Source organism: Paramormyrops kingsleyae, chromosome 16, assembly GCF_048594095.1.
Source record: "Paramormyrops kingsleyae isolate MSU_618 chromosome 16, PKINGS_0.4, whole genome shotgun sequence".
Classification (NCBI taxonomy): domain Eukaryota; kingdom Metazoa; phylum Chordata; class Actinopteri; order Osteoglossiformes; family Mormyridae; genus Paramormyrops; species Paramormyrops kingsleyae.
In genome coordinates, this window is record NC_132812.1 from 4304639 (window position 1) to 4329928 (window position 25290).

At 46.3% G+C, this 25290-nt stretch overlaps 2 protein-coding genes across 2 annotated transcripts in view; one reads left to right on the forward strand and one right to left on the reverse strand.

Moving 5' to 3' along the window:
* LOC140578809 (neuromedin-S-like) overlaps window positions 1-10023 on the reverse strand; it is a 63277-nt gene extending 53254 nt beyond the window's left edge. The window contains exon 1 of the mRNA XM_072700774.1: window positions 9976-10023. The gene's annotated coding sequence lies outside the window, so the exon portion shown is untranslated. The remainder of the gene's footprint in view (window positions 1-9975) is intronic.
* An 82-nt stretch (window positions 10024-10105) lies between these two features.
* On the forward strand, window positions 10106-23922 carry lonrf2 (LON peptidase N-terminal domain and ring finger 2). The gene is made up of 12 exons (XM_072700769.1): window positions 10106-11929; window positions 13741-13859; window positions 16151-16273; window positions 16365-16523; window positions 17249-17405; window positions 17616-17718; window positions 17830-17944; window positions 18887-19008; window positions 20324-20482; window positions 21257-21419; window positions 21550-21699; window positions 21870-23922. Exons 1-12 carry the CDS (start codon window positions 11134-11136, stop codon window positions 22026-22028), a joined length of 2325 nt encoding a protein of 774 aa, XP_072556870.1. The 5' UTR covers window positions 10106-11133; the 3' UTR covers window positions 22029-23922.
* The last annotated feature ends 1368 nt before the right edge of the window (window positions 23923-25290 follow it).

Below are 25290 nucleotides of genomic sequence, written 5' to 3' on the forward strand. Positions count from 1 at the left end.
TTGTAATGTAATTGTGCAATCCTACTAATTCCTAACATCAGCTCCAGGCTCCTCAGGGAATGCGCAGACCAGCTCTGTGAGGTTGTTCTGTTCATGTTCAACCTGAGTCTCAGTATGGAGAGAGTCCCGGCACTATCACATCCTAAGGAACTGAACCACTACAGACCTGTTGCCTTAACCTCCCACCTGATGAAAGCCATGGAGAGGACCGTCCTCAGCTACCTCCGAATTCAGGTGAGCTCAGCACTGGACCCGCTGCTGTTTGCCTATCGATCTGGCATCGGAGTGGATGATGCCATTATCTACCTGCTGCATCGGGCCCTGTCTCATCTGGAGGCCCCTGGGAACACTGTGAGGGTCATGTTTTTTGATTTGTCAAGTGCTTTTAACACTATTCAACCATCACTGTTGAGAGGGAAGTTGGAGACGGCAGGTGTGGACCAACATCTGGCTGCTTGGATTTTACACTACCTCACTGACAGGCTACAATTCGTCAGGTTGCGTGACTGTGTGTCTGAGGTGGTAGTCTGTAACACGGGGGCTCCTCAAGGGACGGTACTCTCCCCATTTTTGTTCACCATGTACACAGCTGATTTTAAGTACAGCTCCCATCACTGTCACCTGCAGAAGTTCTCAGACGACACTGCCATTGTAGGTTGTGTGTCCGGGGAGAATGAGCAGGAATACAGGGGGGTCATCACTGACTTTGTGAACTGGTGTGAGGAAAACCACTTGCTACTGAACACCAGTAAGACAAAGGAGCTGGTGCTCGACTTCAGAAGGAACGCTTCAGTGCATACACCTGTGAGCATGCACTGAGCATGGGGCCCATGATTCAGCCCGTCCATAAACCCACATGGGCCCCACATGGATATGTTAGCTGGGTTATTACCTGGTAAACAGTCTGTAGGGTTTGCAAACTACCCCAACGCTTTTGATGTAGGCAATTTTGGGTTTATAATGAACTAATACAGATTTGCCATCAGAAAGTGTGAGTGCCATGCCAGATGTGTGAGTGCCATGCCAGATGTGTGAGAGCTGGGAAACCTGCATACAGCTGTGGCTTGATGTGTGCACATCAGAAACCGTAATTCAGAAATTGCAACTGCTCATAGACATGAATTAAACGAACTTGAATGATTAAAATTATATTTCTTATGAAAAGTTTACCAAAATATTTCACATAATACAGGTCATATCAGCTTTCAATAGGTTGTATAATGTTTTCTGAACTAGGCCTACATTTTCCTGCAGGAAACTGGAATTAAATGGATTGCTGATGTTTACTGAGTTCTGTAGCCTTTTAATAAAACAATTCATCCCGTCCATGGACTTAATCATTATATTACCTTTAAATCGAGTGTAGGCTACGTTAATGTTTTAGTACTGTTTCATTAATGTAGTTCTGTTGTAGCCTACGTTGCCACGTTGCTTATATCCAAAGCCGATTACATTTCTCAAAAATGTAAAAATTGTACTGAAATATATAAAAAACTTTATTTAAAAAAAATGTAAGCAAAACGGGCTGTAATCAGGCCCTTGACGGTTAATGATATTTCATAACCACTATGCCATACGCTACACATTCGTTTTTAATGTTAATGACCTATATATATTTTTATTAACGACATGTTACCGTTTTCCTTTACTAGAAGGGCCGCGGTTTCACATTCGTTTTTAATCTGTGGACTGAACGATGGCATTAAAACAAACGGTTTTCTATTATTATTTGGACCTTTCAATTAAATAATCAGTTACAATCACATTTGCAGTCTGTAAATTCCTACTTGCATTCTAAAAAATCCTGCTTAATTGTGCTTGCCGTGAGATTATGCAACAGTATAACACAGTCTTGATTAGCACAGATTATACTGGCAGACCCAATTAGGATAAGCTTTAGTTCTTCGGGATACAGGCATTTACTAGTCCTTCGTGGCTGCTGCAATGTGCCATCTGGGAATTTTAAATCCAGCCACCAGAGTCTCACGTGTGGCCGTGTCACTCCTCCCTCTAGCGCTCAAGCAAGAGCACATAGGCGCTGCTCAGAATGGGTTTCTTACTGGAGATCGCAATAAGTGTACTTACTTGAAATAACTTCACACTTGCAAATCAGTTGTGGGTGGGCCTAACTGGATTCGTAGCTGGAATCAGTTGGAACGTCACATAAATTTGTTCTTCATGTTTTTGATTGATTCAGATGCAAATCGGCAAATATCTATCTCATATAGCAAATCTGCTTTTGAGGCCATTAATGGGGCTGCAATCAACCAGCTCTTGTGTAAGATGACCTGATAGACCAGGATCACGTGGAGGCGCGGCCACGCGCTCTGTGGTGCCGCATTACGTATCAGCGGTTGCGGCTGGAACAGCTAATTACCATATTTTTGTCAATTTTGCCGATACTCTATTATACTAAAGCAGGCTCGGGCCAGTAATCGCAATTGCCTTGTTAAAATAATTAAATGGTCAGACGTCAGTCCTGGCTGAATTAAATTATATAAACTTATAAGATTTAATTCCTCGAGTACCTCGAGTTGCCGAACACTCACGTAGGTTAATGAATTAATAAATCGCTCACGTGATATAAGAATTTCGTAGTTGTCCGACCATAATGATCTTAAAATTTCGCAAAAAGAAACGATATGAAACAATTAATTACATAACGAATGGATGGATTATTGCATTAAAGGTTTATTTTTTTCCCTTCCACGCTTCATCAAATAGAAAGAAAAAAATGCAAGACACTAGTCCTAATAAAATTATAAGAAAACAATTTTGAAAGTTACTCAACCAGTTAGAAATGCATTCTTTATTTTAAAAATACCCACAACCCTTAACATGTTGAAAGAACATGTTAATATGCCTTTCAAAGGCATCCTTACATTATGTATTTGAGAGAGAGAGAGAGAGAGAAAGAAATTCCAACACAAAACATGCAGTGATGAAAAGCGCTCAGATTTGCATAGTAAAATGAAGGAACTACAGTAGCTCTTACTAGAAATAACTTCATACTTGCAAATCAGTTGTGGGTGGGCCTAACTGTGTTGTTTTTATCTATTTATTGTAGATACTTTTCCATTCTGTCTGATATTATGAACCTTGAAAATGTCATTGTGTTCTTTAGTCCTGTGTTTCTTTTAAACTTTATTACAAACACCATTCTATTACTGGGTAGGACCCTTTTTTGCTCTCAGAATCATTAAGGTGCTGGAAACATTCCTTTGAGATCGTGGTCCATGTTAACATGGTTGCATCATTCAATTGCTACAGATTTGTTGGGCATACATTCATGCAGCAAATGTCATTACCCATAGGTGCTCCACTGGATTCTGATCTGGTGACTGGGGAGGCCATGAAGTACAGTGAACTCATTTTCTTATTCATGGAACCAGGCTGAGATGGATCTGTGACATGACATATTATCATGCTGCAAGTAGCCAAAAGAAGATGGGTAAGGTTAGGCCACAAAGGGATGCACAAAAACCACAATGAAACTCACATAGGCTGTGGCACTAACAATGCTCAATTGATATTAAGGGCCCAAATGTGTGCCCAACATCATTACACCACCATCACCAGCCTGACCTGCTGACATAAAGCAGGTTGGGTCTATGGATTCCTGCAAAATTCTGACCCTACCACCTGAATGTTGCAGCAGAAATCAAGAGCCATCAGAGCAGGTGACATTTTTCTAGTTTTCAACTGCCAGTTTGGTGAGCCTGCGCCCACTGTAGCCTCAGTACTCAGCTTGTGAGTACTGGTGTAGCACGCTGCCGTACCCACCACACCTTGCGATTCCGACTGATTAATCCTCCAGGCTGACACACAGCCCAGTCTCGCCCTCCGGCCATTTATCTGCCGCAGCTATGTGTTGCATGGGTATCCCCTTGGCCTGGTCCAGCCGCTTAGGTCCTCGGCAATGAGGATCCTACACGCCGGATCACCGTCAGAGAAACGTGCCACGTGGCTGTAGTGTCGTAACTGATGCTTCCTCACAATGCAGGTAATGTGCCTCATTCGGGACTCCTCTAGCAACCACGCGTTCAACACAAAGTTAAACCAGTGGTATCCAGAGATTCTCTGAAGAGATACAGTACCAAAGAGTCCGGTCTTCGTCTCAGCTCAATGGATAGCGTCCATGTCTCACAGCCATACAGGGAGCACCAGGACTCTACAGACTTAGACCTTTGTCCTCTTACAACGATTTGGGGAGCGCCACACACCCCTTTCCAGCAACCTCATGACCCCCTATGCTCTCACAATTTGTCTACTGACTTCATAGGAAAAGTCACCTGACACATGAGTGCGGCTGCCAAGGTAAGTGAACCTCTTAACGAGGTTCACATTCTCTCCACAGACAGACACACTGCTGATGGCTGGGTCCAAGAGGTCATTAAAGGCCTGGATATTGGTTTTTATCCAGGACACTCGCAAGCCCAGACACTCAGACTCTTTGCTCACTCCTTTGAGAGCCCAGATCAGAGCTTCCACTGATTCTGCGAAGATCACAGCATTGTCAGCAACGTCAAGATGAGTGAATCTTTCTTCACCAACAGATGCCCCACAGCTGCTGGACCTCATGATCCTGCCCAGCAGGATGAAACCATTGAACAGAGTAGGAGAAAGAACATATCCCTGATGAACCCCAGAATCAACTGGGAAGAACACAGAGGATCTGCTTCCACTCTGCACAGCACTCCAGCCATGATGTGCAGCAACTTTGGGGGGATGTCACGAAGTCTCAGGATGTCCCACAGGTCAGCTCGATCAACTGAGTTGAACACTTTATGAAAATTGAAAATGGCTGCAAATAAACTCTGCCGATATTTGCATTTGCACTCGATGAGAACCCTCACTGCCAGGACGCAGTCAATGGTAGACTTCTTAGGCTCCAGTCAGTAGTAGGCAAGCAAATGATCACGGATCCTGTAGAGCACGACCCTAGCAAGCACTGAGAGCAGTGTTATACCCTTGTAGTTACCGGAATCCAGGCGATCACCCTTCCCTCTCCAGATAGGGACAACAAGTGCCGTTTTCCACTCAGATGGGATGACGCCCATTTCCATCACCTGCCCTGACTGCAACTCTATAAAGAACATTCAGATGTACGTAATGTTTCGATTCCTCTGTAAGCAGGACATGGGTCGCTAGACCATAGATAGTGTGTCACTTGCTTACAGATTCCTCTAGCAAATGCCTTATTTTGGTGGTACTGCATCTTGTGTACGCGTTGCATTAACTCCTCGTGCAGATGCACCTACAACGCGTGGAATGAACGCAGAAAACGAATGGCGGCTATGAGGCGTACACGTATGCGTTGTGAGCATCAAGTATAAATCAGCCCTTATCTGCCCTCAGGGCCCTTGTAGCCGTCCTTCTCAGTTCTCAGTACAGACTGGAATTGCCATCTAGCCATGTACTGCGAGTTCTCTCGATAATATCCAGAGGGCCCTGCAAGATGAAACACCTTCTGGGAACACAAGTAACACCAACACAACCTTCAGCAACCTTCAGGGTCTTATCACGGAAGGTCTCCTACATCACATTAGAATCAGCAGTAGCACCCAAGTCTGCTCACAAACTGCTTGCAGACTCATTAGAAACAGCCTGATCTTGGAGTCTGGCCAGGCCCAGCCTCATTCTCCTAGTAGGTGGTAGCCTACTGGATAAGCTGAATCTTCAGAGTAGCAACAACAAGTTTGTGGTCAGAATTCACAAACTGGGCACTTCTGTAGACCCTGCACTTCTGTAGGAGACTCCAGCATCTGCCCACAAGAATGTGATCGATCTCCTTTACCACACCTCTAGTACCAAGCCAAACGATGCAGCTCAGGGCACTGGAACCAGGATCCAGTGACCTGCAGCCCCTGGCCTTTTGCAAAGTCACTGTTTTCATCTGAATACTCATTTAAGTTCAAAGACATACAGGTAAGCTAACTGGTATCTCTAAGCAGGCTTGGCTCCTGCTTTGACAAGTTGGATGGGCCTCAGGATTATCTAAAGATAAAGATGCTTTATTGTCATTGTACAAATACAATGAGATTTTGTTTGGAGCGCGCCAGCAGATACACAGTAAAAAAATTACAATAAAATCCAAATAATAAAATATGTACACACACACACACATATACACACATTCACAGTGATAAGGTGCTGGTAAATTAGTGCAATATAATCATACTCATGATTATAATCATACTTATGATTTCGTATAAAGTGCAGTGCATGAGCAATTTCGCAGAGGTAGAATTATAGTTATACAGCAGGTTTAAGTAGACAAATATTCAGAATGTTAGAGATGAGTGCTTTGAATTCAGAAGTGTGATAGCTGTAGGGTAGAAGCTGTTCCTCAGCTGGGTCGTGCGTATGTACAGGCATGGGCCAAGCTTCTTCCGGGATTCCGGAAGTGTTCTCACTAGTATGGCTGGAGCAGGCGCTGATTGACACCATCTAGCAAGTCGGCTCCAGCCTGGTGGACCTCGAGATGGCAGTGAAGCGGTGAAGCAGGAGAGTTGGCGGTTCCGGAGAGAAGATGGCCAGCTTGGGAAAGCCCGTCTGCTGGAGCTGTGGCAGGTAGGGGCACCAGGTACTGTATGCTATTGCCTGAAGGCCAGAGTTGCTGGCAAATGAGCACGGAGCGACGGAGCGAGGAGAATGCTGCTCCGTCCTTCTGGGGTAACCCTGACCCGTGCAGTGCGTCCTGAAGCTGGCCCACTGGAGCCCCGTTCTGCTGCAGTGCACCTGGAAGTCGCTGCTGCCAGCTGCCCTTGGCATCCCACCGAAACCCAGCCCTGCTGCAGCGTGCCCTGAAGCCACTCCTGCCATTCCATCAACTCCCCATCTGAGATGGCATTGGACCGGGGAAGGCGGGAGCTTCTTGACACTCTGCTTGTTCACCAGCCAACTAAGGCTCACTGCTCGCCAGCCGCAAGAAGCGGTGTAACCCTAGCTGCGAGCATGCCCACTGGAGGCAACAAGCTTAGGCTGCTCTGCTCAGTTGGGATGAGGCATGTTGGGGGCCCAGCTGGCTGAGAAGCAGCATGAATTGAACGAGCAGCGGCAGCAGAGTCAGCAGGAGTGGTGGGAGCTGGAGCCTAGTGCCTGCCAGCAGCTGAGCCTTGCCGTTGCCCGTGAGCTGACATCCCTCCCTCCCCTTCATTAGAGCCACTGGCAGCTGCCACAGGACCCCTGGGACTTTGCTTCAGAACTGAGGTGGGGATTGGGGGTGGTGGTCTGCAGGACAGTGGACCTTTGTTGGGGGGGGCAGTGTAGCGGTGGCGGGGGTCAGCATATCCCAGAATGCTCACGGGCAATGAAAATAGCCCATCTGTAATTGTACATAGCCCTTGAATTGTTGTTATAGTTATAGTTGCCTTGTATGTTTGCCCGTGTCTTGTGTGTACCCTGTCTGATCCTCACTGCACATTACAGTTTGATGTCTGACCACCTTGTGAGTTGAGAGTTTCCCTTCTGTTGTCATAAGTTGATATGCTGGTCATGGATCAATCATATGTTTTGCACAGTCATGTTTTGTTGTTTCCTTTTACATAAGAACATAAGAAATTTACAAACGAGAGGAAGCCATTCGGCCCATCACGCTCATTTGGGGAGAACTCAACTAATAGCTCAGAGTTGTTAAAATCTCATCTAGCTCTGAGCCCAAGGTTTTAGCTTGAACTACACTAGCAGGAAGACTATTCCAAACTCTAACTACACACTGTGTAAATAAGTGCTTTCTCAAATCCAGTTTAAAATGTTTTCCCGCTTATTTCCACTTATGGCCACAAGTCCTTTGCAGTTAAATGAGTGCAATAAACGTTTAAATTTAAGAGAAACAAAAAAATTGATACAAAGAATCGTGATCTCAATTCTAAGCAAATGAAATGCGATTCACATTTTTTTCCATAATCGTGCAGCCCTACTCTAAACTACCTATGACATATAACTGAGTGTGTATGTGCCCTGTGCTGGACTGGCATCCCATCCACATTGTGTGCCCTGTGCTTGACTGGCATCTCATCCACATTGTGTGCCCTGTGCTGGACTGGCATCCCATCCACATTGTGTGCCCTTGCTCCTTGGGATAGGTTCCAGGCCCTTGTTTTTCAGTTTGTAGCTCAGCAGATTAAAGATCTGTGTCCTTTTCTGGAAGATTATGGGTTTAACTGTCATGTCCAGCAAAGTATGATATCACCACTGGACCTACACAGAGGTCAACATATATAAGGAGAGTATGACCAGATCTTATTCACCAATTTGAGCGAATTCAGTGGATTACCCTAAATGTAACTATTTCATTATCCCTGGATTTTTCCCAGAATTAGGTTTCTTTAGATCTGAGGTCTCTATCATGTCGACTGAGTGGAAAGTTCAAGTTTTAACCTGTTTTCACGAGTGACAAGTTGGCTTTTGTCAGTGGTTTCCTGGGAGTGGCTGCCTGAAGGGACGCTTCTGTTAGCAGACTCTCCATGTCTGTGCGCCGGACTGCCCTCCCACACTTATATAATAGTCATGGTCACAATGGAAGGAAGCAAGCATGCTAGATATAATTTTTTTCATTCAAACTTGAATTTAAGCATATAAAAAGTATGTAATTCTGAATCTTGCAGGTGCAATATATGCCTAATTAGTGTGAAGTGGATAATATAAATACAACCAATAATTTATCATTTAGCAGAACATTGTCAAAACATCAGCTGAGTAAGGCTGTTTATCTGATTTAAATCCCGTAGCATATGAAGCCATGAATGCCAGAGTGGCCTGAAAATGAGTCTAAAAATTTTCCATTAAAAAATTAATAGAGAAAGGTATATTCTTAGAAATAAATTCCTGTGGGCAAAATCTACGGCACATAATTTCCTTTTTCTTCGTGGAGCTATGTGCTGAAAAGGTTGGAACAAAACTGAGAACTGGAAGCCATCTAGGGGACACAGTTTTCGCATATCCCATCTGGCACTCCATAAGACACCCATCAGGGCACAGGGCCCCTGAAGCAATTAGGTAATAGCCTTGCTCAAGGGCCCAGTGGTGGCTGGCCACAGGATTTGAACAATAAATCCTTCTGATCACAGGCAGGGTGCTACCCTGCGGAATCAAACTGAACAGCCTGACCTACAGACATACATTAAATGACCATAATACTAAATATTTGTGATGGAATGCCACTGGAATGTCTGGGAACCAACAGCCAGGAGTGTGGTTACTGGAAGATAATCCCAGGGGCAGCATCCCAGCTGTAACTCTATTCAGGCCCTCAGTTCAGGGTGAGCCTGAGGATCGAGGGCAAAGGACTGTCAACCTTGGGGCTGCTCCCATGGACACATGCGGCCTAGCCGTGAGCATGCTTAGATGCCGAGGCCCTGCATCATGACCTACTGCTGACTTTGAGTAGAGCGGATCCTTGTGTTTGGGGTTTTTCCTGTTGTCTTAATAAAGTGTTTCTCTGCTGGGCCCAATTCCCCTTTGCTACTAACCAGTCTTTCATCCCACCACAATATCATAAAAATCTTGTCTTATATTATGGGTAAATATCTTACGTAGGGTAATCAAATGTTATGTTTATCAATTTATGTAGATAAATGTTTTGTGTTTTACGTCTATATTTGATTAGTCAGAAGTGGAAATGTTTTTCTTTCTTTTTTTTTACAACAGATAAACAAAAATAATTTAGGTGTTTATATGAAAACATACTCAGTTAATCAGAAAAAAAAATATGATGATTTAGGTTTGACCAAACAAATTCCATTTCGGAACATTGGTATTGTAATGAGTATACTACAAACAACTGGGAGAAGCTCACTTATATAAAGTGTTACATAAGTAACTACTCCCGTTTTTAGGTTACTTCAAGCAACACAATATTCAAAGAACAATCACGACCCTCTCCTGTTCTATACTTTTGGAAAAAGGTGTATCTTTTTATAAGCACTTCAAAAATTATTTCCCCAAAGTTAAAATTATGATTTTGTAACAGACCTGATATAGAACGGTGAATCTTCCTGTTCTATTCCGACAGTCGCTGGTAAGTGGTTATACAACGTTTCGTGTAATTATATAAGCGGGCCACAAAGCGGACCAATAGGTTCATGACTCGGCAGTCACGTGTTGCCTTTGACAGACACACACAAACTACTTATACTTGGTACTTCACAAAGGAATTCCCGGAGTAGCAAGAAAATCAGTGGAAATGAAATATCCAGCAAACGCGCCTTTCTGTCTATGAAGTGTAGAGTCGGGGACGAGTTTATAAAATCGCCCTCGTGTATCTAAAGTAGTTTATTCAAACGGGAATTCGCAAATGTTGCCAGCTTCCTTTGTTAAAAACTAGATCTAAGATTATATTTGTCCCTAAGATACGTCAAAGCCGCGTACGATCTGCAGCAATGTTGGACTGGAAGTTACATCTGTCGCAAACCTCGTGTTTCTTGCATGACTGGCTCCCGGGTTTTGAATGAGTGAGTAACCCCGTGCTCGCCACGCCGAAACGCGGGGACACGTTGTTGAGGCTGTCGCTCGAAAGTGGACGCGAACAAACCGGAGAGGAAGACTGAGAAAGTCCGGTCGGGATCTTCGTCGCACCGGCTGTCACTCCCCCTCCGTTGTTTTATTACCTCATACCGTGAGAGGCGTGGAAAGGCACCGACAGACCGCCCTCTATGCTCCGTGAGAACTGGAAAGCACAAAACATTGTCTCCCAAACACGTCGGCTTGCCGCCTGCCCCCTTTAGGGCTTTTTTCTATTCTTGTTTCTTTTTCCGGTGGGGGAAAACAGCTGCGTTTTTTGACGTTTTTCCTCCTTTTTCCGCGTCCCTGGGATCCTATGGTTTTTTTATTTGGGTGTTTTTATTTTGGGAAGGATGGGGGGGTCTTATGTGAGGCTGGGAGCTCCTGTGTTCGGGATGAGGCCTAACTAGTGCCGTTTGCCCCACTTAGTTGTATTTCAAGGGGGGAGGAAAATGAAAGTCCCGGTACCAATGGGCAAACGATCGCGGAACCTTGATGGTCTATTATTTTGACAGGGAATTATTTTCCCCTGTTGTCTGTGTGTGTTTTTCTTTTTCTTTAAGGTATTAGGCTGTTTACAGTCGCTGGTTAGCCTCCTGGCTAACTAGGCACACTCCGTTTCCGATTAAAATGGAGACAGGAATCCAGCAGCACACAGAGCAGTTTGTCCATGACATCTCTAACCCGGGAGCTCCGGGTTTATGCCCAGAAATGCTGGAGGTGGCAGAGGAAGCCTGTCGAGCCGGAGATTTCGACCTGGCAGCAGAAATCTACGGTTCTCAGCTGGCCGATCTTCAGCAGCCCGATCGGGGGCTTTGTCTCCGAAGAGCGGACTCTTTGGTCCGAGCAGGACGGATAGCCGAGGCTCTCGACTCCTACTGCACCGCTGCTAATTTGAAGAAACTCCGGCCGGAGGAATTAGGACTTCTGGTAGAAAATATCGCCCGGACCCTGCGGGAGAAAGAGCTCCCTGCTTGGGGGAAGGAGAGCAGTCATCAAAGCGAACCGTCTAAAAACCCACAGAAGCCTGAGACCAAAGCAAGCTCCAAATCTTCCGGGAACGGGGGCACCGAGTGTGGCGGAGAAGCGCCAGAGGACGAGCAACCTCTGGACCTGTTTTCCTGTCACATTTGCAAATTGTTGCTGTCCGAACCCACAACCTTACTGTGCGGGCACACTTTCTGTAAGCGATGCTTGGAGGACGACGGCGTCAGTGAGTGCAAAAGCTGCAGGTACAAACTGAACAAAAAGGACGCACAGATCCAGCCCGTTGGCTTCAGGGTTAACGTGATTCTCAGCAGCCTGCTGGAGAAGTGGTTCGACTCGGAAAGTAAAGCCCGGCGATACTGGCTAGAGGGGGAAGCTATGTGGAGGGAAATGAGCTTAAAGGACGCGATGGACAAGTACAACAAGGCTGTAGAATTAAGTAAGTGAAGTTTTACTGTGTAGTATAATGTATATAACTCTTTTGGTATTTTCATCTCCATTTATGATTGGGGTGCGATGATACAATCACAGATCTTTGTGCTGAAATTGGAGTAGACTGAGTGACCTACTTTTATCGCTCTTACCCAGTTTCTGACGCCAGGGGGCAGTGTCGCACGTGTCCAGTGGCAGTGGCCTATTTAACTCCTGGAAAGTAGACAGCTAGCCTTTATATACCGGCCAATTAAAGACGGTACTTTATGTTCTGATGCCTGTGCACGGTTGTATTTCAAGTCACAACTGATGTGATATAATAATTTGAGTACCGTATATTTTGCCATTATAATCGGGTCAGTTACTTTCAAACGTCCCACCAAAAAAGAATGCCTTTTATCCAAACAGCTTTGATTGTCTGCTTTGAGTGATAGGACACAGTGGTTGACGATTCTGATTTAGGGGTCATTCTGTTGTCTTCAAACTAATGTAACCCTGGAAAAGATACTATCCACACCAGCTACATGTTCTTGCACTAATGGGGCTGCATTCTCTCCCGAGGCTTTACCTTTAGTGCTTTGTCTAAAGGTTTTCATTATCAAGACATTAGATTATGGTCAATCCTTGCTTGTTTTAGGTTGTCCCTTATATGCCTGATGTGGTGGATCTTGATGCTTGGGGGGCACACCAAAATGCTTATTTTAGCTCAAAATCTGTACTCTATTTTCAAATTTGATGTCAGCAAAATTGAATTTACTTAAATGTTTAATCCTGTGATGCATGACAAATAAAAGCTTTGTAACAACTAGGTCAGCAGCCCTTTGCTGGTGCTGATCAGCATAATGAAAGAGCACGGTACATGTCAGATGGATTGTGTGTGAATCCCCATCTGCCCTGATGCTTCCTCAAGGGGCCTCTGACCCACATACTGTACCAGCCTGTAGATCTGCTGGGCGGCTGGCTAAGACTCACCTGTGTTATGCGTTATAGGGGTAGGTCCACAGGCCCTTTCCCATAGAGCCCTTAATTAGGAGGAGGTGAAAAGTCCCTCCCATAAAGCAAATCCCCACCAAGACACGCGTGCCGACTCCCAGAAGCTTGTAATGACTCTGTAATGAAGGAGTTACTGACCTGTGTGTAAAACCTCAGAACTACTACCACCAACGAAGATGACATCATAATTAATAGTAAATGAATAAATAGTGTCGGGGGCATTTGGCATCAGTGCATAAAGGCAATGTTCATGATGGGAATGGCACAATTTAAAATGTGTTGAGTTCCCTATTGCCTTTGTCTGACACCCGGGACTTGGACAGACTCAAAGCACACAGCAGTGCGAATGGAAACGTTGGCGGTTCCCTTACAGCAGGCCGTGTGTGTTTGTTGCACACCTCCCACACAGGGATAGGCACTGTGGGCGACTAATTATGCCATGGTTATCTTCACATACGGTAAACAAATCTGTCTGAGCGACTGCAAGCATGCGTGCTGATTCATTCCCTCAGTGTGAAGGGAAAGAGAACCTGCCCCAGTCTGGCGATACGAGCAGTGCGCCACCACCGCCAACCCGTCTCTAGCACTAACCTCAACGCTGAAGGCGGAAGTAGGGCAGGAGCGAGTCATCTCAGGCCATCTGTGGCTTGTCAGTTACTTACTTGGGATTATTTACTGCAGGGTTTTGTGTCACAGCTTGGCAAATTTCTGTACTTCAATCATTATATTGGTATTTCAGGAGTATTAGTGAGAGCTCATACTTGTCATTACAAAATCTACTTTCAGACCCTCCTTACCTTAAGCTTTATTTTTTCACCCTCGCAGCACCAACTGATGTCATACTTCTTGGTCAGCGTGCCGAGCTCCATATGGAGATGCAGAACTTCACTCAGGCGCTCAAGGATGGCGACGCCATGTGCCGACTCCACCCTCACCTGGCCAAGGTACAGCCCCCTGAGTGCAGGGACTCCGCCTCTGTCTGCCTATGGTACAGCCCCCTGAGTGCAGGGACTCCGCCTCTGTCTGCCTATGGTACAGCCCCCTGAGTGCAGGGACTCCGCCTCTGTCTGCCTAAGGTACAGCCCCCTGAGTGCAGGGACTCTGCCTCTGTCTGCTTATGGTACAGCCCCCTGAGTGCAGGGACTCCGCCTTTGTCTGCCTATGGTACAGCCCCCTGAGTGCAGGGACTCCGCCTCTGTCTGCCTATGGTACAGCCCCCTGAGTGCAGGGACTCCGCCTCTGTCTGCCTATGGTACAGCCCCCTGAGTGCAGGGACTCCGCCTCTGTCTGCCTAAGGTACAGCCCCCTGAGTGCTGGGACTCCGCCTCTGTCTGCCTATGGTACAGCCCCCTGAGTGCAGGGACTCCGCCTCTGTCTGCCTATGGTGCAGCCCCCTGAGTGCAGGGACTCCGCCTCTGTCTGCCTATGGTACAGCCCCCTGAGTGCATGGACTCCGCCTCTGTCTGCCTAAGGTACAGCCCCCTGAGTGCAGGGACTCCGCCTCTGTCTGCTTATGGTACAGCCCCCTGAGTGCAGGGACTCCGCCTCTGTCTGCCTATGGTACAGCCCCCTGAGTGCAGGGACTCCGCCTCTGTCTGCCTATGGTACAGCCACCCTAGTCTAGGGACTCTGGGTGCGTTCGACTTGTCAGCTGCAGACAGACCTAAGCCTGTGACATGGAGCGAGATCTGCCGGTGGCTGCAGGGCTGGAGTATAAACTGACTGGTGTAAATAAATCTATACAAATATCACCTGCATCCACATTACTTCTTTTACAATGACCAACTCCTGATCCAAACTGTTAGCAGTGAAAAAGAATATTGTATATAGTGGCTCTGTGTAAAAAGATAGCTGCCAGGAAAAAGATCAAATACATTTACTTCAGGGATTCAAAGTTTTTATTGTCATGTACAGAGTACAATGCAATTCTTACTTGAATGCCTTCTTCACAGACTGGACGATTAAACAAATAAAGCAGCACAACATTACAGTACCTAACAATAAATAACTAACTTATGTGTAGAGCATTTATTTAATTTATTTAGACTTTATTTTACCAGGTAAATTAACTGAAAGCCAGTTCTCACTGCTTTACGTGCTTTTTGGGAGAAATAGCACATAATGCATCGGAACTGCCTGGGATACAAACGTCATGTGTGTGACTAAAATCTTCAGCCAATAAGGGCAAAGGTGTGTCGTCACGGAGGCGGTTCGATAGTGTGCAGCCGGCTGAGAGGTGCTGCACGATCTGTCAAGTCGTCTTGCTCTCGCGAGGTTTTTGTACCATGTGACATGGTGACGGGTGGGGACGTTTTGCAGCGTCAGCTGAAGCCGGACAAAAAAATCTAACCATGATGCATTGCGCCGGGACCAGAATACATTGCTTTAAGCCAGCACTGTAAGCGGCTGCATGAAGGTGAACGCACCCAATGTCTCTGTCTGCCAAAGGTACAGCCCTCCCTGAGTGTAGGGATTCTTCCTCTCTCTGGTTAAGGTGACCCCCCCCCCCCCCCGAGTATAGCAGGTTCCGCCTCTTTCTGGCCAAGGTACAACTGCTCGTCACATTGCCTGTAACTTGCTTAATTTTGTCACCTGAGAATTGCATTAAAAATGCAAATTGCTCACTCTTTCGTCCCATGTGTCTCTGCTTACTCTGATTGCATCCTGGTCAGGGCGCATTCTGTATGGGATGCACACTGGCAGTTGCTGACTGAGGGCTGCTTACAAGCAGTGTTACTCAAGCAGCATGCCTGTGCACGTGTAGGGATAAAGCAGAGTAGCTGTAGGGAAGCACATGGCCATGACGTGAGCACAAACAGGGCTGTATGCAGCCCCACATCACACTGACTCACTGCAGTGTGTGACGTTTCTGCCACAGGTATGTGGTCCAGTGTCATAATCCTAGCTTTAGGATGCAGGCCAGATAATCACCAAGTGCGGGGACAAGGGGATCGGTGATCACGCACATGCCGACGCGAGCATATGCATACGGCAGCATATGCTTGGCGGCGTAAGCGGATCAGCCGTCCGTGTGGCTGCCACCCTGCTCTTCCTGCCCGCTGGAGAGCTGGCCTTTGTCTTGGGTTGGATGAAGTTGCATGATGTCAGGACCCCCAGCTTCCACCTGGCGTCTGCACCTCATGTTCGCTCCCCCCATCCCCCCCCCGCGCTCGGCTTCACAGGCTGCCCGTCGTTGCCGTCCTGCGGCCTGTCTCACACCAGCCTGTGTCTGCAGGCTCACAGCATGAAGGCTGCGGCGCTGAGCAAGGCGGGGCGCCATGAGGAGGCCCTGCAGGAGTACCTGCTCTGCACGGCGCTCAAGCCCCACTGCATCTCCGTCAAGATGGAAGCACAGAAGGTACCATCATGCATTGGGGCACTCTCTGCCGTATGCTCTGCTCTTCTTTAGCTTCCTGTCAGGCTCAGTGAGCTCCCCATGTGTCCGGCAGATCCTCAGTGAGATGTTCTCCTCCGTGTTCGAGAGCGATGGCCTGCCCACACCGCTGCGGCCTCACCAGCCGGCCCGACTCAAGCCGCCACCCCTACTTTTCCTGGGCTCTGCCCAGCGCCTCCTCTGCAGTGAGAGCCAGGAGGCGGGCTCCTCAAAGGTAAGGGGGGCTATCCTCAGCAGTGAAAACTCTCCTTCTTTCTTCTCTCCCCTCCCCTCTCTGCCCTTCCTCTCTTGTCATATCCTCAACTCTCCTCTCTTCTATATGTATAGTTCCGTAGTTTCAGGGGAGGATCACCTGCTTTGTTATGCATAACTCATCTCCCCCGATGGTCACCTGTAACGAGAACCAGGAGGCCGGCTCCTGTCCCCTCTCCCTTTCCCTCTCCTCCTCTCTCCTCTCCTCTACTCTCCCCACCTCTCATCTCCTTTACATTTCTCTCCCCAGTTCTCCTTTCCCCTCCTTGCCCTTACACTCTCCATAACTCCTCTACTCTCCCCTTTTCTCCTCTCCTTACTCTCTCCTCCTCTCCTCTGGTCGTCTTATGCGGTATCCTCTGCAGAGAGAACCAGGATGCCGGCTCCTGTCCTCTTTCCCTTCTGCTCCCCTCTCGTCTCATCTTCCCATTCTCTTCCTCTCCACTCTTTTCCTCTCCTGTCCCCTCCTGTCTTCTACCCTCCTTTCTCCTCCTCCTCTCTTTCTTGCCCTTACTCTCCTCAACTTCTCTGCTCTTCCCTCCTCTCTTTTCTCCTCTCCTCCCCCTGCCTTTCCTCTCTCATCTCCTCTCCTCTTCTACATGTATAGTATAGGATCACTTGCTTTCTTATTCTTATGCTCCTCTCCTCTCCTGTGCCCCCCCTCCCCCACAACGTGCGTTTCCCCAGGACCCCCCATTCCTGCGGGGCGACAGCCCCATCAAGGTGCCCTTACAGCCATCACCAGGCAAGCATGATACCCTGACCTCTGTGCTCTCAGACCTCAAGAGGAAGGGGCCCAGCGACACTTCTGGCTTTGCCCCCCCCTGCAAGGTCCTCAGACAAGGTACAGCAGCGACCTGCTTGGGGTTCCTGCTTGTTGTGTAGCCTGAAAATATAAATGTGCAAATCACTAGTGTTTTGCTTCGTTGAATTGTTTACTTTGCTAGCGTTTGGTCATCGTAGCGGCTGTGCTGTTGTGTCACTGTTCCCATTAATGTGCCAGAGAGAATAATGAGTGAGTGTTGATGTCTGATCCTGTTTGTGTGCCGCTCAGAAGCCCCCTGCTCCTCTCAGAATGCCCCCGCCCCCCCGCGGTGCAGAACGGTGCCCCCACAGCTGCTGGAAAGTGCAGATATGGAGTGTTCCCTCTGTATGAGGTAAAGACTCAGCCTTACCTTATGATCAGATACTGTAATACTGTGTACTCTGTTTGCAGGTAGTTACTAGTTATTTACTGTTTAACTGACTGCAAATTCCTCACCCTGCAGGCTGTTTTATGAGCCAGTCGCCACGCCCTGCGGTCACACCTTCTGCCTCAAGTGCCTGGAACGGTGCCTGGACCACAATCCAAACTGCCCACTGTGCAAAGAGAACCTATCAGAGGTGAGCGCCCCCCCCGACACACACACACAAACACACACATACACCGTGAGCGCCCCCTGGCTGCTGTTCGGGGGATGGCACATAAGAGTCTGATCTGAAACGCTCAGATGTATTGAGGTACCAGCTGTACTCTGAAGCATAACTGCCAAGGCACCTTGTAACATAAAGAATCAGAATCAGGTTTATTGGCCAAGTGTGCTCACCCACGTGGAATGTGTACGTGGAATGTGTACGTGGAATGTGTTTCCCACTGTCAGTGGCTCTCATATAGCAGATACACAGTTAAGGCAACGGTCTCATACAGTGTGATTGGTATGTACAGCATGCATGTGTGGGTAATAAATGTACAAGAAGTGCACGAGTGCATGTTAGTGCAAGGAACACTGAAACAAATACAGCAAGTACAGTACAATGAGCAGAGTCAGTTATTTACAACAATGATGTATTGTGGTGAAGCCAGACTGTGAAGATGAGAGTAACCTCAGGGGTAAGATGTTAAAATATACAATTTCATGTTACCTAGAATAGCCTGTGGGTGGGGGTGAAGTTAAGAATGGGCAGCAACACACTTTTCTACTCTAATACATGTGAGTAATGGTTATACTCATTGTGCTTTTTTTACATCTGAATTTCTACTTTATGATGTTATGTAATCTCTATGTGAGCAGATAATGTGAGATAAATGTGTTGCTAAAATATATAGGTTTTTGTTAATACAGGAAAGACTATAGGTAAATGGATATTGTCATTTTAACCTTTACATTTTAACCTTTTTTATTCCTTTAGAAAGCCCATCGGTAAAATTTAATGAACTTGTTATTGAAAAATAAGGTGGCTGTTAAAATGACAGCATATTGCCTGTACTGATTTAGTTGTTGCTCAATTTTGTAACCTAAGAATTGCATTAAAAATGTAACAAAATGTTTTTGTGTGTAATTGCAGTACCTGGCCACCAGGGGGTACAAAAAGACCCTGCTGATGGAAGAGGTGCTGCGGCGTTACCTGTCAGAGGAGCTGGCTGAGAGGAAGAAGATCCACGAGGAGGAGCTGAAGGAGCTGTCAAAGTGAGTGTGGGGAGTTGCCGTGACTCTGCCTCATTTACTGTAATAGGGACCCTCCCCCATCACTTTGTGGGAAAGTGTCATCATGTCCAAATATGGCAGCCTGTGCTGATGGACAGTGTTCTGCTTCTCCCGCTATCTGTATGGCTGGCCTTTGCATTTATAGTTAAGCATACTCACAAAAATAGCTGCTTTGTTTTATAACGTTAAACTGCTCCATCCGTAACTGCTAACGTAACTGAACATGCAGTTGTGGCGGAGGTGGGTCGCTGTGTTGGATTTCTTTGGTGCTTCCTTCTGACAGTGTCAGACTATTTCATTAATTATGCCCCCCCCCCCCCCCCAAATTCCCTGCCGTGTTGTGCCTGGTGGGTAATGCACCTGCGTAGCAAAACAGATGAGGTCACGGAAACTAGTGGCTCAGGCAGCAGCCTCAGAACGTCTATTTGCAGGGCGTGGAGCGCACACCTGCCCGAAGTGCGGGACTGTTAGTCCACATCGGCTGGTACGCTGAGTGACAGGAACGGTGGACTTGCTCACATCAGGGTTTAGTGGTGCCTAAGGCTCCGGTTTCAGGCCGTCTCTGACCCGTGATGTCCTGCTGTACCATACAGTGCTGCTGTACCATACAGTGCTGCTGTACCATACAGTGCTGCTGTACCATACAGTGCTGCTCCCCACATTACTCTCCTGCAGGGTCCTCTTGTGGGTGGGTTGGGTTTTTACTATGATGTATTGTGATTTATCATGATTGGTGGAAGCACATTGTAAGTCACATTGAATGAAATGACACTATAGCTCTGTGTAGCTGGTACCAGAAAAGAGGCTAGTGGGCTTTCACCCTTTTAAATACAGCCCGTTTATTAAAGCAGGACACAGAGAACCTTTTGACACAAGTTGCCTAATAAACAAACGAGCACATGTGAACTAGAGTTACCCATCCTTCCTAATAGTTATCAGATATCCTTTTACTGATGTCAGTGACCCTTTGGGCAGTGTCTCATGATCATCTCGCAGATGGTGGAGCCCAATTCCAAAGAGACTAAAAACAGACAAGCTCAAAGTTTATCATTGGTCAAAGCCCATTTTCAGTTGAAGTGAAGCCAGTACTACAGCAGAACCATAAAATGACAATCCAGTCATTATGTCAAATGGCTTAAATGAATCAAATTTTTTTTTTTTAGTATATTTCTTAAAATGTTTTCTAGTTTTTCTGCTGGACATAGTAACATCATCCAATGCAGCATGGTTGGCAACCACACGGTGGCGTGCCTTTTGGGGTCCCCAATACAGGTCTGATGGTTCATTTTTTCCACAGCTTAAACCAGGAAGTGCCCATCTTTGTGTGTACCATGGCATTTCCCACAATCCCCTGCCCGCTGCACGTCTTCGAGCCACGCTACCGACTCATGATTCGCAGATCCATGGAGACAGGAACCCGGCAGTTTGGCATGTGCATCGCTGACGAGCTGAAGGGGTGAGCAGGACCCTGACAGTACCCACGCCGTACACACACATGCACGCACGCACACACACACACACACACACACACACATTTTTGCCATTTTTAGCTTTTTGATTGCAGTCACAGATTTTTATTAAATTGAGGTTATCCTTGCATGGACCAAAAAAAAAAGTCCCCACAATGTAAAAAGTTACAAGTTTTTATCACGTTGTGGGGAATCCTGGTCCCCACAATGTAATAATTGCTAAAATGCATGCACTGCCCACACAGATCCTATTTCTCGTGTCACTCCCTCCCTGCATGCCCATGATATATGTTTGTTTTTTAAATTCACATAATCTATTCCTAAAGTCCTGCTTCATAACATATTGAGCTAAAAGCATATTGACACCCGCAGTGAGATGGTGTTACAACTGAATGACCCATGTTACTCTGATCGCTGCAGTTGAAGGCTCTCATAGCTTTCGGGTATTCCTGAATAAACAGGAAGTGCAACACAGTGGTAGACTGTAGAGCCGGTTTATCTTATTGGCCTGTGATGGCCGGTTGCTCCCTCTGAGCACCGGAGTGCATGTAAGAACAGGTTTATCCTATCGACCTGCAATGGGCAGTGACTGTCCCCCTGAGGGACAGTCTGCATGTTAGAGCTGGTTTATCGTGCCAGCTTGCGATAGGCAGTGACTGTTCCCCGGAGCGATGGTCTGCATACTAGTGCTGGTTTATCCTATCGACCTGCAATGGGCAGTGACTATCCCTCTCAACGACGGTCTGCATATCACTGTGCAGGTTTGCAGACTACGGCTGCATGCTGGAGGTGAGGAACGTGAAGTTCTTCCCTGATGGACGGTCGGTCGTGGACACCATCGGAGTAGCACGCTTCAAAGTGCTGAGTCACGGCCAGAGGGATGGCTACAACACGGCCAAGATCGAGTACCTGGAGGACCGCAAGGTGTGTGTGTGTGTGTGTGTGTGTGTGTGTGTGTGTGTGTGTGTGTGTGCGTGTGTGTGCGCGTGCGTGATCTTCGGTTTCTGTGTGCATCTTTGCAGTAACTATGCTACCATCCTTTCCCACTTGTCAGGTGTTTGGGGAGGAGCTGGCTGAGCTGCTAAGGCTTCATGATTCTGTGTACGAGAGCGCCACCAGCTGGTTCACCTCGCTCAAGGACACCATGCGGAACCAGATCCTCAGCCATTTTGGCAATTTGCCAGCACGGGACCCCGACCCTCAGGTAGGGTACCCCCCCCATGTGACCCAGACAGCTCCATCCTGTGACTGTACTATCACTTGAAGCAAGCAGATCATTCCGCCTGAGTCATTTGGGCTTGAGGCTTGAAGGCTGCCTGTTCCCGTTTTTGCTTCGTTCCTTCACCCCGGTGGCCTGTATGTTCCGCCCCGCAGGGTTGCCCTCACGGTCCGGCTTGGTGCTGGTGGTTGCTGGCGGTCCTGCCTCTGGAGAATCGGGCCCAGCTCAGCATCCTGGCCATGACCTCGCTGAAGGACCGGCTGCTCGCCATCCGACGTGTCCTCATCTACGTGACCCGCAAAAGGGCACGGTGACGTCCCTGCCTGGCCCCGCCCCTAAGGGGCAGGGGTCACGCTGATACGGATTCCCAAAGATTAAGGGGGTCAGCCTGGGCTGTCTGATATGCCTCATACTAGCGCTCGCGTCCCACATGGGCTTAACTCTTAACCCTCTGCACTGCAATTTGAGCCCCCCCACCACAGATCCATCCGATTAACCCCCTCCCCCAGTCTCTGCTCTTTTACTCTCAGGTCTGGGCTGTATTCTGGGTTCTGACTGATCCATTTTTTTTTCTATGTCGTACATTTTGAAGAGAAAGAAACCAAATAATTAGTCAAACCTGAAAAGTAACTAGAATGTAGGCTTTTTGTTTTTGTGCTGCTATTCTGACTGCGGAATCCTAAAAGAGAGAACACGTGAGCCCTGAAAAATATGAATTGTTGAACGTCTGGTCTGTTACTTGGGGCTCCACTCGTTTCGTCTGAGATTTGGAGGTGTTTGTGACTTTTTGAAAGTGTTACCATTTTTGTGATTGTGCGATTTTATGTTCTGCCATTGTTGCACAATGTTGTATTTGAGTCTCTAAAAATGAAGTTGAACTGCAGTAGGCAGGGCTTTTGCATCACTCACAGATCTGGACCAATTAGCTTGGACCAGAAAGCAGTCGACCAACCTGAATGGCTGACCCAGCAATGTCTGGTCATGGCGGCCTGGTGCTGGAGCACCACTGAGACACCAGTGCTGTACACGTGTAAATGTAGCACCCTTCACCTCAAGTTTACATGCAAAGGCTGCTGCCGTTACGGTCCGAGGCTGTCTACGTTTTCGTAGACGTTAGAGGAATGCACTGCTCGACTGGGTTTGAGGCTTTGGAGGGATTGAAGATACAGGTGTGGTTGCCAGACTGCACCACGCCAAACTGCAGTGGCTGGCCTAACACTCTGTGGTTAAGCCAAACTCTTCCATCAGGCTGCATGCAGTCTGCTTTTGGAGTGTGTTTTGTGTCCTGTGTTTAATCTTGTTATAATTGTTGTCTTTTTTTTTTTTTTTTTGGAAATGTGTATCACTGGGTGTGTATTTTGTACGGTTGTGTTTACCTTTTTTATTCGGAGTCTCTGAATCTCCTCAGAGCTGGTGTGCTGTGGCTCTGTCAATGACAGCGTTAGTGCCGTCCCTGCTGTTTACGCTGGAGCTCGCTCTTAGACCAGGGGGATGGTGGTGGCTGAGGTCAGACTTGTACCCCTTACTGTGAAGCCTCTTTGGTTGTTTTTTGGTAGATGCAGGTACCTCCTGGCTGCCTTCAAACTTGCCAAGTGAGCGTCTTTTGTGAAATTCTCCTGGGTGGGACGCGGGGGGGGATTGTTACCGACTGAATACTTGGTGGTCAAGGGAACTGTGCTGAAATAGGTGGTTGTTGACTGTTTTGAAAGCACCTCCCTCGGTTTGGTAGTACGGGTTTATTTTTGGACCTGGATTCCTTTAAGTTTTGAGTAGCTTACTGGTAATTGGCTTTTAAGCTTGAATTTGCATTGATCCAGACCAGCCTCAAGTATGACTTTATAATTTTGAATGATCCAGTCAAAATGGTACACAGATAATTAGTTTGCAGTTAGCTTTGATAAATTACTGCAGTTTTGTGTTTTTATTATTATTTATTTATTTTTTTCAATGTCTGTACATGTACTTGACATTGTTGGTTTTTGTCTCATTGACCCAAGTGGATAATTTTACCATAATTGTTTCTGGAACAATGTACAATTTGAGGCCTTTACATGTTTTCTGTAAAATAGTCTTGTTACACATTTTATTTCTAACCTCTGCGTTTGCCATTTCCTATGTATATCACACAAAATGCTGCATTTATCGTAGTATTTGTACAGTAAAAAGATTTAATTTATTTTGTATTTCAATAAAACACCTGAGATATGATTTGTCTGTGATAATTAGTGGTGAAACTGCCATTCAATAATTACAGTAAGGACCCAAGAACTGACTTAACTGCAATTAAAAATTCTCCAGTTTCACTTGGGGTGGGTTGGGTTATTATCATTATTTATTATTAATAATAACTGATAACATTATTTAGTCGTCATTGTTTACATTTATTACATTGACAAATGATCAAGAATGTTGCTGCCACACTTAAAAGGGTTAAAAAAAATCACATGGTGCTCACCCAGTGAATTTCCCGATGTTTGATTTGATACGTGCAAAAGCATAACATTTTCTTTCATATGCTGATGACATAATTTGCACCTCACCATACGTATCTGCAATAATCCTAGTAAACAACTCTAAAGTTGAGATGTCTGCATGATAATTATCTTTTTCTAAACCGATAAAAAAACACCTTGTTACTAGGCAATAACCCCATTTTGTAATAATGCCCTTGTCATAATTACGTAACAAAATTTTCATTTTCGCCAAAATAGCTCACAATCTTGGTATAATTTTTGATTCTTCCCTATAGTTTAATTTTCATATTAACTCCCTGCAGATTCAAAATGCAGCATCAAGAATTTTAAGACTAAGTACAGAATCACACATTCAGGTGTCTTTCCACTGACTCTGTATACAAGGCACTGAAAGTTCAGGGTCCTGTTTACACCTAGAATGTACTCCCAAGGTCAGCATCCCTCCTGCAGCTCCTCACATAAAGAGTCTTGGTAATAAAGCCTTCAGCCACTGAGCTATCTAGCTGCAGACATAAAGATTTTCCTCCGCAGTCTCAGTATTTAGATCCAGGCTGAAGACCAAATTCTTGAGCCTAGTCTAGTTTGGGTTCTTCTCCATTATTGTCTTCTGGCTCTTATTCACTTTATCCATTTACACAGTTTTTACCATAAATAGTGGTATGTTAGGAAATGCTACTGTTGCAGTCTGTGTTACATAAAAATGAATTGAAAAGATGCTACATAAAAATGAATTCAATTGAATTCTTTCAAGTGCATTTCATTTTCACCTACATACTTTTTGTTGTGTGCTACAAATAGCTACAGCAACCTATTCACAGAGACCACGGGATGCAGGCCTTGAAAATCCTTGAATAGATCATCCTTGAATAGAGGCTCTATAAGACTTGACAACTGTTTACAGTCTTAAATCTTAAGTTTTATTGTAAAAACAGTTGGAACAATTATGGTAACATATTGGCTTTTTGCTTTGTTTGACAGACTTGGAGCAGAGTTTCAAAAGGGCATAAACTATCAATGTTACAATCTCAGGGATTTTTTTTTGAGAAAATACAAATAAAAACATCAACCATTCGTAGGCGTTCAGGACACTAAAAATACAGTT

Bases quoted from the DNA above. Each gene is read 5' to 3' on its own strand.
- lonrf2 (XM_072700769.1), top strand. From the start codon at position 11,134: ATGGAGACAGGAATCCAGCAGCACACAGAGCAGTTTGTCCATGACATC. The intron at 17,719-17,829 runs GTAAAGACTCAG...CTCACCCTGCAG, and splicing joins GAGTGTTCCCTCTGTATGAG to GCTGTTTTATGAGCCAGTCG. The intron at 19,009-20,323 runs GTGAGTGTGGGG...TTTTTTCCACAG, and splicing joins GAGCTGAAGGAGCTGTCAAA to CTTAAACCAGGAAGTGCCCA.